At 42.9% G+C, this 13319-nt stretch overlaps 1 protein-coding gene across 1 annotated transcript in view; it reads left to right on the top strand.

The window, feature by feature from the left end:
• Positions 1–12977, top strand: part of ADAMTSL1 (ADAMTS like 1) — a 192338-nt gene extending 179361 nt beyond the window's left edge. The window contains exons 24-29 of the mRNA XM_027792781.2: positions 640–840; positions 1919–2099; positions 4837–5044; positions 8057–8166; positions 9139–9359; positions 10925–12977. Coding sequence (XP_027648582.2) covers positions 640–840; positions 1919–2099; positions 4837–5044; positions 8057–8166; positions 9139–9359; positions 10925–11031 — 1028 coding nt within the window. The 3' untranslated portion in view covers positions 11032–12977. The remainder of the gene's footprint in view (positions 1–639; positions 841–1918; positions 2100–4836; positions 5045–8056; positions 8167–9138; positions 9360–10924) is intronic.
• Positions 12978–13319: the final 342 nt, after the last annotated feature.

Raw genomic sequence — 13319 nt, 5'->3', positions numbered from 1 at the left:
GGAAGGCAGTCATCTGCGGCTGCTTGGTTTCCCCAACCCCGGTGGGGGGGGGGGTGGTCCGTAAATACCGGGGGCCAGATTGAGGAGCCTGGGGGGCCATATCAGGCCCACAGGCCATAGTTTGAGGACCCCTGCTCTAAAGGCTCAGTTTTAGCTCTTTTTTTTTCAACAGTTTTTTGCATAACAAGAATTTTGTGAAAACTGTCTAGAAAAAACTCTGATTTTTAATATGAAAAACAAAAGAAGAAGGTGGCCCTGTGGTTTAAATAAGAGATTTGGAGACCAAGTTCTGTTTGTATTGCTTGTTCAAGCATGCTCCTTGACCTTATACTAGGTGTGTAACCTCTCTAACTCACTTTTCTCAATACTAAAATGAGGATGATCCAAAACAATGGGAATCTGAGAAGGCTTGATATAAATATTTCCAAACTGATCTGCAATTTTCATATGGCTGATTAACCAGCTTTTGGATAGATATTTTTTTCAGCTGATGAGAAGGTATTTATTACCACAGTATTTCCATTTTTCATTATGAGAAAATGGGATGGAATCAGCTTTTTCCCCTAATTTTGACCACTTCAAAGCAGTTTTCACTAGTTTCAGTACTCAACAGGTTTCTTTCATATCCCTGTGTTTTAGGTTGTGCTGTGGATGGTCATCCAACCCCGAACATCACCTGGCTTTACTCTGGCAAGCCTTTCAGCCTGCAGCATCGCCTCCTGGCAGCAGGCCGTATTCTTCAGATATTCAACATCAGTGATGCTCCTGATGGTGAATTCAGCTGCCTTGCTCAGAATGAGGCTGGCTCGCTCACACAAAAAACGTCCCTGGCTATACAAGGTAACCTTCCAGTTTCAGTCCATCTGCCCTGTGAAGCTCTTGCCATGGACTTCCTTGTACTGCCTTTCTCATCCTGGATTTCTTCCCTCTGAGGCCAGGACTATCATGCATAACAGGAAATAGATGGTCTGATGTTTTACCACTATGGATATAGATTTGCAGGACTACCAGGTACCTTACAGTGTCTTAGGTCTTACTTTACCAAAACAACACCTGACATTTCTGGCCTGCTGAGCATAAAACATACCTTACTGATTCAAGCTACACTTATACGCTTGTTGAGTCTGGACAACTTTCTCGTCCAGAAATTCAAGACAGAGGTGTCACAGTTTGAACACCTGAAATTAGAAGCCTCTCTGTTAATCTGCTAAAGTCAGTGTTTCAGAGTCTCTTCTTGCTTGAAAAGCCTTCACTTCTAAAAAGGATGCAGCTGTTACATATACCCAAGAAATAAGCTGAAGGTGATATAGCCACAGAACAGAGCAGTGCAGATGAGATGGAACAGAATATGCACTTTTCGTTGCTCCGGTTGTCAGGAATGGACAGAAGAAGATGGACAAAATATGGACAGATGGAAAAAATGTAACTTTCCTTAAATTTTGTCATAAAATTTCAACTGTGTTGCAACGCCCCCATTCATCTTCAGAATGGATGATCTATATATCTGTCTGGCAAGAAACATACTGCTGTAAGATCGTAGATGCTGCTGGTAACTGCAGTTAACCACATCTTCACTGAAACACATCCCTTTAAAAATATAGGTGCAATGTTCTGTGTCACTGGAACTGGACTTAGCTTAACTGCTCCTCCATGTCATTCACTTTCTATGTCTGATGCTTCTAAGCATCAAAAAATTGGGTTTGTTACAGCAAAGACAGTCAGTGGCTTACCTCAGCTGGAATCCTGTTCCTTCTCTGCTCATTGAATGCTTCCTTGTAAACATAGCTAATTCCCCTTCACATGAGACACTGATTCCAAATATTTCATGTTGGAGAACACCTCTGACTCTTTCTTTTCTAAGGGTCTTCTTGCTGGCAGTTTTTAAGTGTTAACATGTCTCTCCTGTACTTTTTGGCAGAATACCAGTGGTCAGTGGACAAGCTAATGGCTTGTTCAGCTTCCTGTGGCCACAAAGGTGTGCAGATGCCCCAGCTGAGGTGCTTACTGGATGGGGATGAAGTCAACATATCCCACTGCAAAGAGAAGCCCAAGCCAGTCCTGCAGCCCATCGCATGCAACAGGAGGGACTGCCCTTCACGGTTCGTCTGTCTCATGTTCAAATGTCATACATGCTTTTAAGATGTGCTTAAAGAGTTCTTTGAACTGGACATCATGCCATTGCAGCATCTCTGGTGCTTTCTGAGAAAAGTCATGGCTACAAGGGAATTTATGAGTGCTTAACCTTAACAGCTGGGAATTTGTAGCAAAATTTGTGGAAAACATTGATAGCACCTGGTAGAAAGAGACTTTACTCCTCCAGTAATTAGTTTAGAAAACAATAGAGAGGCTATTGCCTACTTTTTATTAGCAAAGTTCACAGCTTGAATTGTCTTGGGTGATTCCAGCCTCACTCTGTGTTGAATGCAAGTATCATGCCAGTTCTGAGCTCTGTATATAAGGGAGTTCCGTCACCCAGGAACTGAAGGGTCATATCTCTTTTGTGTTCCACATGGCTTCATACCAGTTTACACTAACAGTGTAACAGACAAGAAGCTAGGTTTAGCAGCTATTCTGGGTGTTTATTCTGAGTCCCTGTGTTGCCTGACCATCAAAATGGGCAGGACTGGAGCTGGAGCTGTGAATTCCCTTAGCAGAATGGAAATGTCTTTTGTAAAATGTGCACATCCCATCAGATCTAGTGCAGATGAAGAGGGATCAGACTGCTCCTTTTGGTGACTGCTGGCTTGTGGTTTCCTTAGGATTGTAACTCTTCGCCTGTGCAATCCCCTGTTTTTCCTTTACTGTTAAATACAGTGAAGCCACGGCAGCATGAAAGACTTCAGACTACACTTAGGTCTTCCTCTACTACTTCCTCCCCATTTAAAACCCTTTCCTCTTTGACACTCTTTGGTGCAGAGAAGAATACATCCTGAGTGCCTATCCACAGAATCAGTGCAGTTTTATACTCACTCGATGTTAAAAATTGCCCTACTGATGCAATTCAGTGGCTCCTTAGCTGAGATATGTAAACATGCTTTTCCGTATTTTTCTGGTTTTTTACTCCTTCATCTGCCTTATTTCCACTGTGGACATGGTGTGTTTCAGTATACAAGCACTTAAAAGTAGTCAGGATCTCAAAAGGAAGTTAGTACAACTTCTGTCATTCAACAGTGATTTGGGACTTGTATTAAAAGAGTCTAAGCTGAGGTAAGGAGAGGTGCTAAGCAATCTGATGAGGAGTGGCCAGATTTACCACTCTTGCTGTGTCTTGGGTATATGGCAAGTTTCTGTTTAATTACCTTTTAAAATGTATTCCTACCCCTCTTTGCAAGCAAATGTTTTCTGAGTTGTCAGCTGAGTCATAAGAAGGAAACCAAAAGAGATTTGGTGATATATGAAACACACTCATTAGCAGCAGTTTTCCTTGGTGATGGCAATAAATTCTGTGGGAATGGTTTATGTCTTTTTATACCTTCCCTGAACTGTAACAGAACCCAGAATCCTCCCTCAGCTCCCAAGAAACTTCTGAGATGTGAGCTCGGAAATAAAACTTGATTGAAATGCAGAGCAGAGCTTTATGAGGGGTGCGGAAATCTCAGATTCAACCTCAACAAACTGCATGAAAAAAAGTAGCAGTGTTTTTGTTTTCCATGTTGGGAGTAGCGGAAATCTCAGATTCAACCTCAACAAACTGCATGAAAAAAAGTAGCAGTGTTTTTGTTTTCCATGTTGGGAGTATGTTTATATACTTCTTTCTGTGACCACAGGAGTTAATCATGTGCAGAAGGCTGAGGAATAGCAATGGATGTCTTTCCTTGGGCCTGGAGGACATCTATTGCCTATCTTGTAAAGTAGTCATAAATACTGAGGGTTGCGATAGGCACTATTTTCCTCTCAATAACATACAAATCCTGACAAGTATCCTGAAACTTAATGAAGCAAACTGCTGACCTGACCATAGGAAAATTCATCAGAAAACTAGTACTTAGTCACATCCTTCCTGTTGCTACCTATTCCCAAACCTGACTGTATAAGTGTTTCACCTAATTATCTTTGAAGAGACAAAAAGTGTTGTCTATTGTGGTGAGAGTTTGGACCTGGACTGTTATTTGCTGTTGCTACAGGCTTTTTACTAGGAGTTTTTTACACCCCAGCACACAAAATTCAAAGTCTCAGCCCCAGCTTGTGAGTGCATGGTCTGAGCTTGAGAGGAAAGAATTAAGTTGTTCTTTGTCCCTGGGGTGACTATGCATTGGTCCCATCCCTGAGCAACATTTTCTGGATTATCCCAGTTGTCAGGGACAGAACAAAGTGGGCAGACACCAGCAGGACCCAGCAGGCTTTTAGCTATTCTGTCAGCAGCAAGTATCAAGTGGCCTGTGAGATACTCCAGCAAATTTATGGAGATAGTTTTCCCTGCTAAGGGGCGTAAATGGGCTGGTCATTCCTGGCGTAGTGACTGGAGCCAGCAATGTGTCTCTGAGGCACAGTGGTGTAAGAGCAGCCATGCCCAACCCCTGTGCCTGGGCTAGAGGTATTTACTAAGCCTTTAAAAACAGCCTTAAGGGCTAGAAGATGAATTCTGGTCCCAAAGAGCCTTGAGAAAGATAATTTAATTAAAAATGTGCTGTTTCCTCACCTTTCATGCACTGAGCAGTTTTCAGTGACTGCTATGGGAGGCTGGAGCACTCAGCACTTTCCAGGATGGCACCCTAAATGATCCAAGCCTTTGTTGCCTTTCTTTGGTCCAATACATACAGACCTGTTTGCACTACCAGTGATCCTGCAGAGGGTGGCATGCATCTCCTCCCTGACCTGTTTGTCTTTCCGTCACAGATGGATGGTGACGTCGTGGTCTCCTTGCACACAGAGCTGCGGTGGAGGCATCCAGATGCGGCGAGTGACGTGTCAGCGCCTGACAGCAAAAGGCAACTCTGTCCCAATGTCAAACGAGGCTTGTGCCCAGGTTTCCAAGCGCCCTGTGGATGCACAGAACTGTAACAGGCAGCCCTGTGTTGAGTGGGTGGCCTCCTCCTGGAGTCAGGTAAGGAACAAGCTGGTAGTCCAAGGACAGCCCCATAGTGTGGGCTAGAAAACAATGACAGAAAGTGGGAGGAGTGACTTTGCACCCTGGTATCTTTACATTATGATCTGTGGGCTTTTGAGGGGGCAACTAATTTGTTCAGCTCTTTCAACTCTATATTTGATGCACTGCATGCTTGGATTTCTGTAGCTTCCCACAATTCTTAAAAATGCTGCTTGTGAACCGGACTTTTTACTGCAGGCTGCTGTATCATCCCCAGTGGAAAGGTCTGCAGCTCCTCTTTGTAGTGACTGGTGACACATCTGGGAAATAGTTTTCTCCATGTCTTTATTCCCCTTACCACCCAGTGAGTGTGTTTCAGTTTTAGCTGGCAGGATCACAGCTGATGGTTGTAATAGGCTTGGGGCAGGGGGACTGTACAATGACCTAGTTTTACAAAGTTGCTGGTGTTGTCTGAGAACAGCAAAAAGTGGGAGTTTTCTTGATTTGTTTCACGACAAAAAGCAGAATGGAGGGCTAAAAGCATTTTCAAACTACTTCATGCTGTTTTGCAAATCTTAAAATTTTCACCTTCATACAATTTTCTCAGCTTCATACACTGATCAGATGTTAAAAAGCTTCACTCCATAAATAGCAAATGTTCCAAGTTTTTAGAGTTAAATCACTTTATGCTGGGAATCCACAGAAGAGTTTTGTCTTCGTGTCTCTGTAAGAGATGAGATTTCCTGAAAAGACACGTGTCAATATGTAGTCAACTATAACCTGGGACTATACGCTTTCCTCCCTTTCCTCTCCACTTCAGCTTGACTGAGTCATATGTGAAGGTTGGCAAGTCCACTACAGTCCAGACTTAGGGATAAAAACTCAGATATTTTAGCCCGAAGATCTCCAGAGTGATGATTTACATGGGTGTATTGCCTTCCAGGGTGAATGAGAGACAGAGTTAAAACCACAGAAGGAAATTTTGCTAGACATTCAACCAGACACCAATACTACTTTAACTTACTTTTGGTGAAATAAATATTTTTGAAGGGAAAAAGAAAAAGCATTTGACAAAACCAAAGTAGTCGTATATCTAATTGAAATGCTGAGTCCGGTAAAGATACAGAGGTGAGGCTTCTTACCATGCAAGAAAAGGCTAAGAAAATAATTACTCAGAGTAGTAACTATCAGTGTGGACGTATAGTTAGCTATCATGAAATATTTTGCTTCCTTTTCTAATTAGCACATGCTAAGTTTGAAGACAATGGCCAATGCTGTCTCATTGTATTAGAGGTTAGGGTAATACAATAATTTTTTATTAATAACCACTTGCATTCTGTATTTGCACAGTATGCACAATATATTGCACTGCATCAGGGTTTTTTACAGTGTTAGTACTAAAAAGTGTGTTTAGCTACTAGAACTTGTTCTCTATTTGAAAACATCATTTAACTCTTGCCTGTGTATTTTGGAAATTTGTCTCATGTAAGATGATTGAGTTATTGTATTACATTTTTAAGTAAAGCTTGGAATTATCCTCTTAAATGAAAGAAGCAAATTTTCACTCCCTGTGGCATTCCAGGTAATGACTGGATTATCCTTCCAAAAAGCCAGTTACCTCATCCTTATTTTGTGTATCATTATGGGCTATATTGTTCCCCATGACATCATACTTGTCTGAGACAAGCAAAGAGACCTGAATTAATTTGTCAGACCTAACCTCTGTGCATTATAATATAATATTTCTTCTACCTAGCTTAAAAAAAAAAAAATCAAGTCCCACATGATTCTATACAGCTTAGCCTCCAAGCCAGAAGACTGTTACCTGATTAGTTAGGAATGTACCACTGTCTCAGTGGATCGATGTGACCTCCTTGGTGTTGTCACGGGTCCATTGCCCAGGTGTAGTGACCAACTTCCCCAATTCACTGGGAAGGTAAACAGACTAACTGCTCTACCCTCACCTCTACAACAAATTCCTTTTCTTCATTTAATGTTAATGCCATTTTGATTTCCTCTGTGTAATCCCATACATTTTTAAAACTAGTAACTCAAGCTTGTTGGTGATGAGGACCACTAACCCCCGCAAGTATCACAGAAGTGTTCCACGTACTCCGTTGAACATTTCCATCCACCTTGCTCAATGAGGGCGTTGACTGGGAGCAACTGGGAACCTGGCAGCCACTGATTCTCTCTCCCAGTTGTCAAGGAGGGATAGGCCTCCTACTGACGGAGGGGTGGAGCGGACAGAGCGATTGGTCAGCAGCCCACCCCGGCAAAAATTCCTCCCTCACACTAAGGTCCCTTTCTTCAACCCTCAGTATGCTCTTGAATATAATTTCCAGATATTTAGAAAAACAAAGTGTTTCCTAACAGCTGATATAATTCTAAAAGAACACAGAGACATGCTTCACACCTATAGCTAATTATGATTTAATCAAAGGAGAGGACTAGAAGAGTTGAACCATAGACATGTGAGTGATAAGCTTGAACAGGTTAGGATAACCTCAGTAATGGAGCAAGCTTGCAGATCTGCTGTGTTCTTCACACTTGCCGCTTTTGTTTATTGTCCTGCAATATTTTGGAATTATTAAAAGGAGTGAAATACATTTTAACTTCAATGCATTCTTGGTTATTAACTATTTGCCCAGAAATTGTGGTAGTACAAGCTGCAAAACACAATAAAAGAAATGTATTGAGATTTCCTGTATGGATCACAGGATCTTGGTTAATGACATGAGAGCATTTTATTTGGCCTAACAGATGTACTTTAAGATGTACTATTGAAGAGGAGGGATCATAAATCTGCAGAGCAGATACAGAAATGCAGTTTTAATGCTGCTGGAGGAGAGTGAGGTAGGGCATAAGATGGCTGCGCATGCAACCTTCAAAGCCTGCAGAGCTGCAGGAAGTGCTTGAAATCTCAAAAGTCACTGCAAAGCCATACACATTTTATTTCCCCAGCAGTCTTATAAAAGGGGAACATGTCCTGCCTTTTACCTCCCTTAAGTGATTTTTCTGTGTTCACAGTGTAACGGGCCTTGCATTGGACCACGACTGGCTGTACAGCACAGGCAAATATTTTGCCAGACCAAAGATGGGACTTCTGTGTCATCTGATCAATGCAGTGCCTTACCGAGGTAGGACAGGAATCTTATGTCTGAAACCCTTTACGGAGATGTTGAATGGACTAGTTGACTTAACTGAAAACTTCTGGGTTTCTTCTGTGTAACAGAGGTCATGCAGCAGCCCATACAGTTATGTGATACAAACCTCACCAGGCTTAAACCCAAATTTTGCTGTTTGTTCCTATGAGCGCCCAAAAAACCACCAGTTGGCCAACAACTGGGAAGACTTCTAGGCATGCCAAATCCTGACTGAAAGGCTGTGCTATCTCTTCTGAAGCTGCCAGTCTCCTTCTTTCTTATTTAAACACAAGCTCCAACTTGGGGGGTGGGGGGGGGCACTCCACAGCTTTTGTTTTCCTGCAGATAAACTCCACTGTCAACACAGTAAAGACAGATCTACTTTACATGAGGCTTAGCTATGTAAATCATGCCTGATCATGACTAAAAATTAATATAATTGGCTTTTTAGCTGTCACTCATGTGTCTTCATTATCTGTGCGACAAACAGGTGGAAACAAGTGTGCATCTTCTGTTAGGCTGTATTGAAGGGAAACGGAGGGCTTCAGAGAATCGGTTTTGTTCCCAACTGGCTGTAAAACCATACAAAAGTTACAAAGCCCTGCTGGGTCTTATGGTTGCCACTGTATCTTTTCAGTGGACTTCTGGTTTGGCATTTCATGGAGGGGACATTTCAGCCAAATCCTCAAGTAGTTCAAATGGTCATTTAACACCAGTAGTGCTATACCAGTGTGCAACCACTGAAGGTCTGGTCCTTAAGTGCACTTATAAATTGCCTTTCAGTACACTACAGTTACCCCAACTTGTGCCCTTTGAAGACCTAACCCATACGGTGCCCCTGAGTGAATTGTGTTTGGGATATGCAAAGCTTGCTGCCCCCAGAGCTTGCATGACACCTAGAGTGGCATTTGCTTGTTCCCTGGGCAGTGTGGTGATGGGTCACCCCCACCTCCCTTCTGTTCACAGGCCACTGAGCACCCAGAACTGCTGGACTGATGTCTGTGGCGTGCACTGGAGGGTCAGTCTGTGGACCGTCTGCACAGCTACATGTGGAAACTACGGCTTCCAGTCCCGGCGCGTGGACTGCGTCCACGTCCACACCAACAAGCCAGTGCTGGAGCATCACTGCTCCTGGAGGCCGCGGCCGGCAAACTGGCAGCGCTGCAACATCACACCCTGTGAAAACGGTAAGTTGCTGAGAGGAGGGGAGGCAGTGTGGTGGGAGGGAGGAAAGAAGGCAGAGCTGTCTCTCAGAAATGCAGCACTGGACCTTGCAGCTACGTGTCCTGGGGAACCTCCAGCCCAAGCACATGCAAAATGCAGTGTCCTAGCAGGGAGTGGTGCCCATTGTGTTTTGTTGGCAGTGGTGTTAGCGCTGGGATTGCATCTCCTTGCTAACACCATGTGAAATGGCTCATGCAGTCTTAACCTCCCCTTAATAGTACAGACAGAAAGAAATCATGAATCACAAACAGACTGCTGGCTATAGTTAAAATACAATGTCTAAATCCAGTAGGTAGGTTGATAATGGGAATTCCTGGAGTGGAGGCTGCTTGCTTTCAGGTGACAAGCAACTAACTGGGCTTGCCAAAGGACTACAAAAGTTACAAATATTTTAAAAATTGAAAAAGAACAGATGATGTGCCTGTTTGGAAGCAATGAACCACTACAGGCTGCTTGGGAAACACCAGGCAGCACAAGTTAAAATCACTGTCTTTTCATTTACTCTGGCTCACTTCACGTGCTGATTTTTATGGGCAGATCCCATCCTCTAGCATGCAAGGAGGCTGCTGTGCAATCATCACAGAAGCAGCAGCAGAACACACCTGTGCCTTCCTATGGCTGCACCAGCTTTGATACTCCCTCTCAGTAAAGGCAAAGCAGACTCCATATATCCAAACCTGTGAGCTGAGGTGGGATGCCCTAATGGAAGTGGAAGGGCTGAGGGAGCTTACAGGAACCAAGCAAGACCTCTTGTTACTCTAGCCTCTTCTATATAGAAATGTCCCACACCTAGACAACAGTGGAGTTACTTGGCACAGACGGTACTGGAGAGGGCTGTACAACTGCCCTGTGATGATCCCCCTTTCCAGCCTTTGCAGCAGGAAGTGGGACGCCCTCAGGCAACAACATACCCAAGGTCTTGCAGGCATACTGAACATGTCCCATGTGAAGCTAAAAGCATGAGGGTGCAGTCCTCAAAACCATTCCAAATGATACCAGGACTTAAGTCCTAGGGAAGTTCAAAAATTGTCTTAAGATCTTCACCCCAGCTGTGTTCTGCAACACATGCATGAAAAACACAACACAACACCCAGTCAGCTGGGGTGACACTCCACACACTGTCTTTTCAAATGCAAAAGGTTGGCCAAAGTGCCTTTGAGATGCTCAATTAAAAGAAGTTTCCAGTTGTATTTACTACTTCACCTTTGGTTTAACAATGGTTATGAAACTTCTACAGCCTCCCTAAAATGCTGATAGATAGACAGACAGAGTGTTAGAACAGCTTCAGGAGACCTTTCCTCAGGCTCTGAAAGCAAAGGTTGCCCACCATGTTCACCTTTGAGCCTTTGGCTGCTTCAAGTCCCCACTGAGTCTTTGCAGCAAGTCAAGCTCATGCTTACAGTGAGACCTCCCAACACAAAGCTGTCTTGGTTCCCCCTCTCAGCCACCCCAGGGAATGTTCTTAGGTAAGAAACCCTTCTTTTGTTGCTTCATCACCATTTCTCCTTTTTTGTTTCCCCTTCGGCAGTGGAGTGCAGAGACACAACAAGGTACTGTGAGAAAGTGAAGCAGCTCAAACTCTGCCAGCTCACCCAGTTCAAGTCACGCTGCTGTGGGACTTGTGGAAAATCTTGAAGAGAAAAGCAGTGAAAACGGAGGAACACGGGGATCACAGACTTTGCTTCACAGAGGCAAGGACTTTTATGGAAAATATAAATGGAATGGAATTCTTTTTTTGCATTTTATTTATTTATTTCCCTAAAAAAAGAGAAAAAAAAGGAAAGAAAACCTTTTACCAAATTGTTGTTGTTAAGGGACTTAACAAGTTTTCCCTTCTGTGAATCTGGGAGACAGAGTGCAGCAAAACATGGTCGTGAGGGTACACCACAAAGAGTCAGTGAGCCCCATGGCACCAGCAATGGGCCTGAGAGGAATGGGGTTACCCTATAATCCATGTATGTGCTGGGGATACACCAACAGACAGATGGGGAAGCAAATCAGGGTAAAAACCTAGCATCACTTTGGGCCACCACAATATGAAACAAATAACCAAACAGATTGACAGGCCATGGGGTACTAGATTAAAAAAAAAAAAAAAAAAAAAAAAAAGGCTAAACCAAACATTCATCTGAGAAAATAAGCGTACAATTTTGCTTTATAAACCTATTTGTTACATCCAAGATTGGATTCCTTTTTTTCTTTCTAAACCCCTCTCTCCTTCTCACACCAGGTCTTCAAATAATTCCAGTGGGAGATCCTCATGGGCTTAGAGGATCTGGTGTCTGGAGAAGCTGGACAATGGTGTGTAACATGAATGAGTCTAAAACACACCTGAAAATGTTCCCAGGTTGTGCTTGTGAGGGAGGATTGGGGATAGGAGGGTTGCCCTCAGCACAGAGGTGAGGCAACATCATTAATTATTACCCAGGAGGAGGATACAAAGCACCGTCTGCTGCTGACAGACTGTAGTACAAACCTGCAAATGCTGTCCTGTAGCAAGCACATCCCTTTCTGTCCTATCTATCACATCCTGTCAAGGAAAGATAGAAACTGTCTGTGGTAACAGGAGCTACTTCCACTGCATCCTACTAACACTTATTAAAAGAGAGGAGGAGGAGTTGCCAGATTTCAGGTGCTTTCAGGCCTGGAGTTCTGAAAAGAAACTTGAGGAAGAGGGTTTTCCTGTCCTGCTAACACAAAACTTCTCCCTCCTGGTAGCCAAGCCTTTTGGACAAGTAGTGGAAAAGAGCTGTATTCTCATTTTTTGTGGTTATTTCTAGTCAAGCAGAAACAGTGTGGATTCAGCATCAACCCCAGAGGACTAACACAAATAATTTTTAACAAACTTGCTTCTTTCCAGCTGCCTCCGGCAACAAAACAGGTGCTACAAAGCAGCACATTTTCAAGCTCATTTATAACGCCCTGAAGATATAATATAAAAAGTGAGGCTCAAACATCACACCCACAGCACGACTTTGCATGCTGTCTGTGAGTCTTTCCCCCAGCCAGCTGCATTGGTTATTCAGCCAGTAAAGTGCTTCATGCTTTTAGTTCCTGGGCACTCTCTGATCTGCTCAAAAAGGGCCCTAAAATTAGAGGAAATCTACAAAGTAGCAAGGTTAAGCATCACTAAACTTTAAAGGAGAGCTGTCTGGACCTGAGGCTTTGGTTCAAGACCATCTCTAAGTTAAAGGCTTGGCTGTGCCCCTCCTGTCACACCCAGTGGGGCTCATGCCTTGTGGTATGCTAACAAAATGCTGTTCAAGTACTGCTGTGTTACAGCTTCCATGACGTGGATTTTTCAGCAAAACTGGGAGTCTGCTTTTGAGGTCAGTGCCATCATGACATTAAATTGCCTCAAGTTGAGTTACTTCAAGACACATCTGGCAGTGAACACTCTTCTTACAAATGGGTCTTCAAGAAAGAGCATTGCTAAGCGTCAGTGTAACTTTTATTTAAATAAAGAATGTCTTTGTATGTAAATGTATATCTTTTCTGTATATTTATTAGGATTTCTTGTATAAAAAGTGCAATATTAATAATTGTATATTATTTTGTCCAGATAAAACTATTTTGGGGTTTTTTTTAATCTCCCCAGAATTTTGTTCCTCTAAAATCAACATTAATAGTGTATTTCTCTTAATTCTAATAGCACTTGCATTTAATTGGGGATCTGCTTCACTGTGCACAGAGTGCTTTATAAATTATGACGTGAGGTAGGGGTGATATTTTTAATTTGTGAAATGATAGTTATGCATGGAATGAAGGACAATTCCTTAATTACAATAATAATAATAATGACGACAATGATGACAATGTGGTGGATATTTATGGTACAGTAGTTAACAAAAAGCAGTACAGGGAAGTATTTTCATTTGTTTAGTATTCAGATGATCACATATTGAATAGCAGCTGTGTAACCG

Source organism: Falco peregrinus, chromosome Z (genome assembly GCF_023634155.1).
Source record: "Falco peregrinus isolate bFalPer1 chromosome Z, bFalPer1.pri, whole genome shotgun sequence".
Taxonomy (NCBI): Eukaryota; Metazoa; Chordata; class Aves; order Falconiformes; family Falconidae; genus Falco; species Falco peregrinus.
This window is presented reverse-complemented; position numbering and strand designations above follow the sequence as displayed.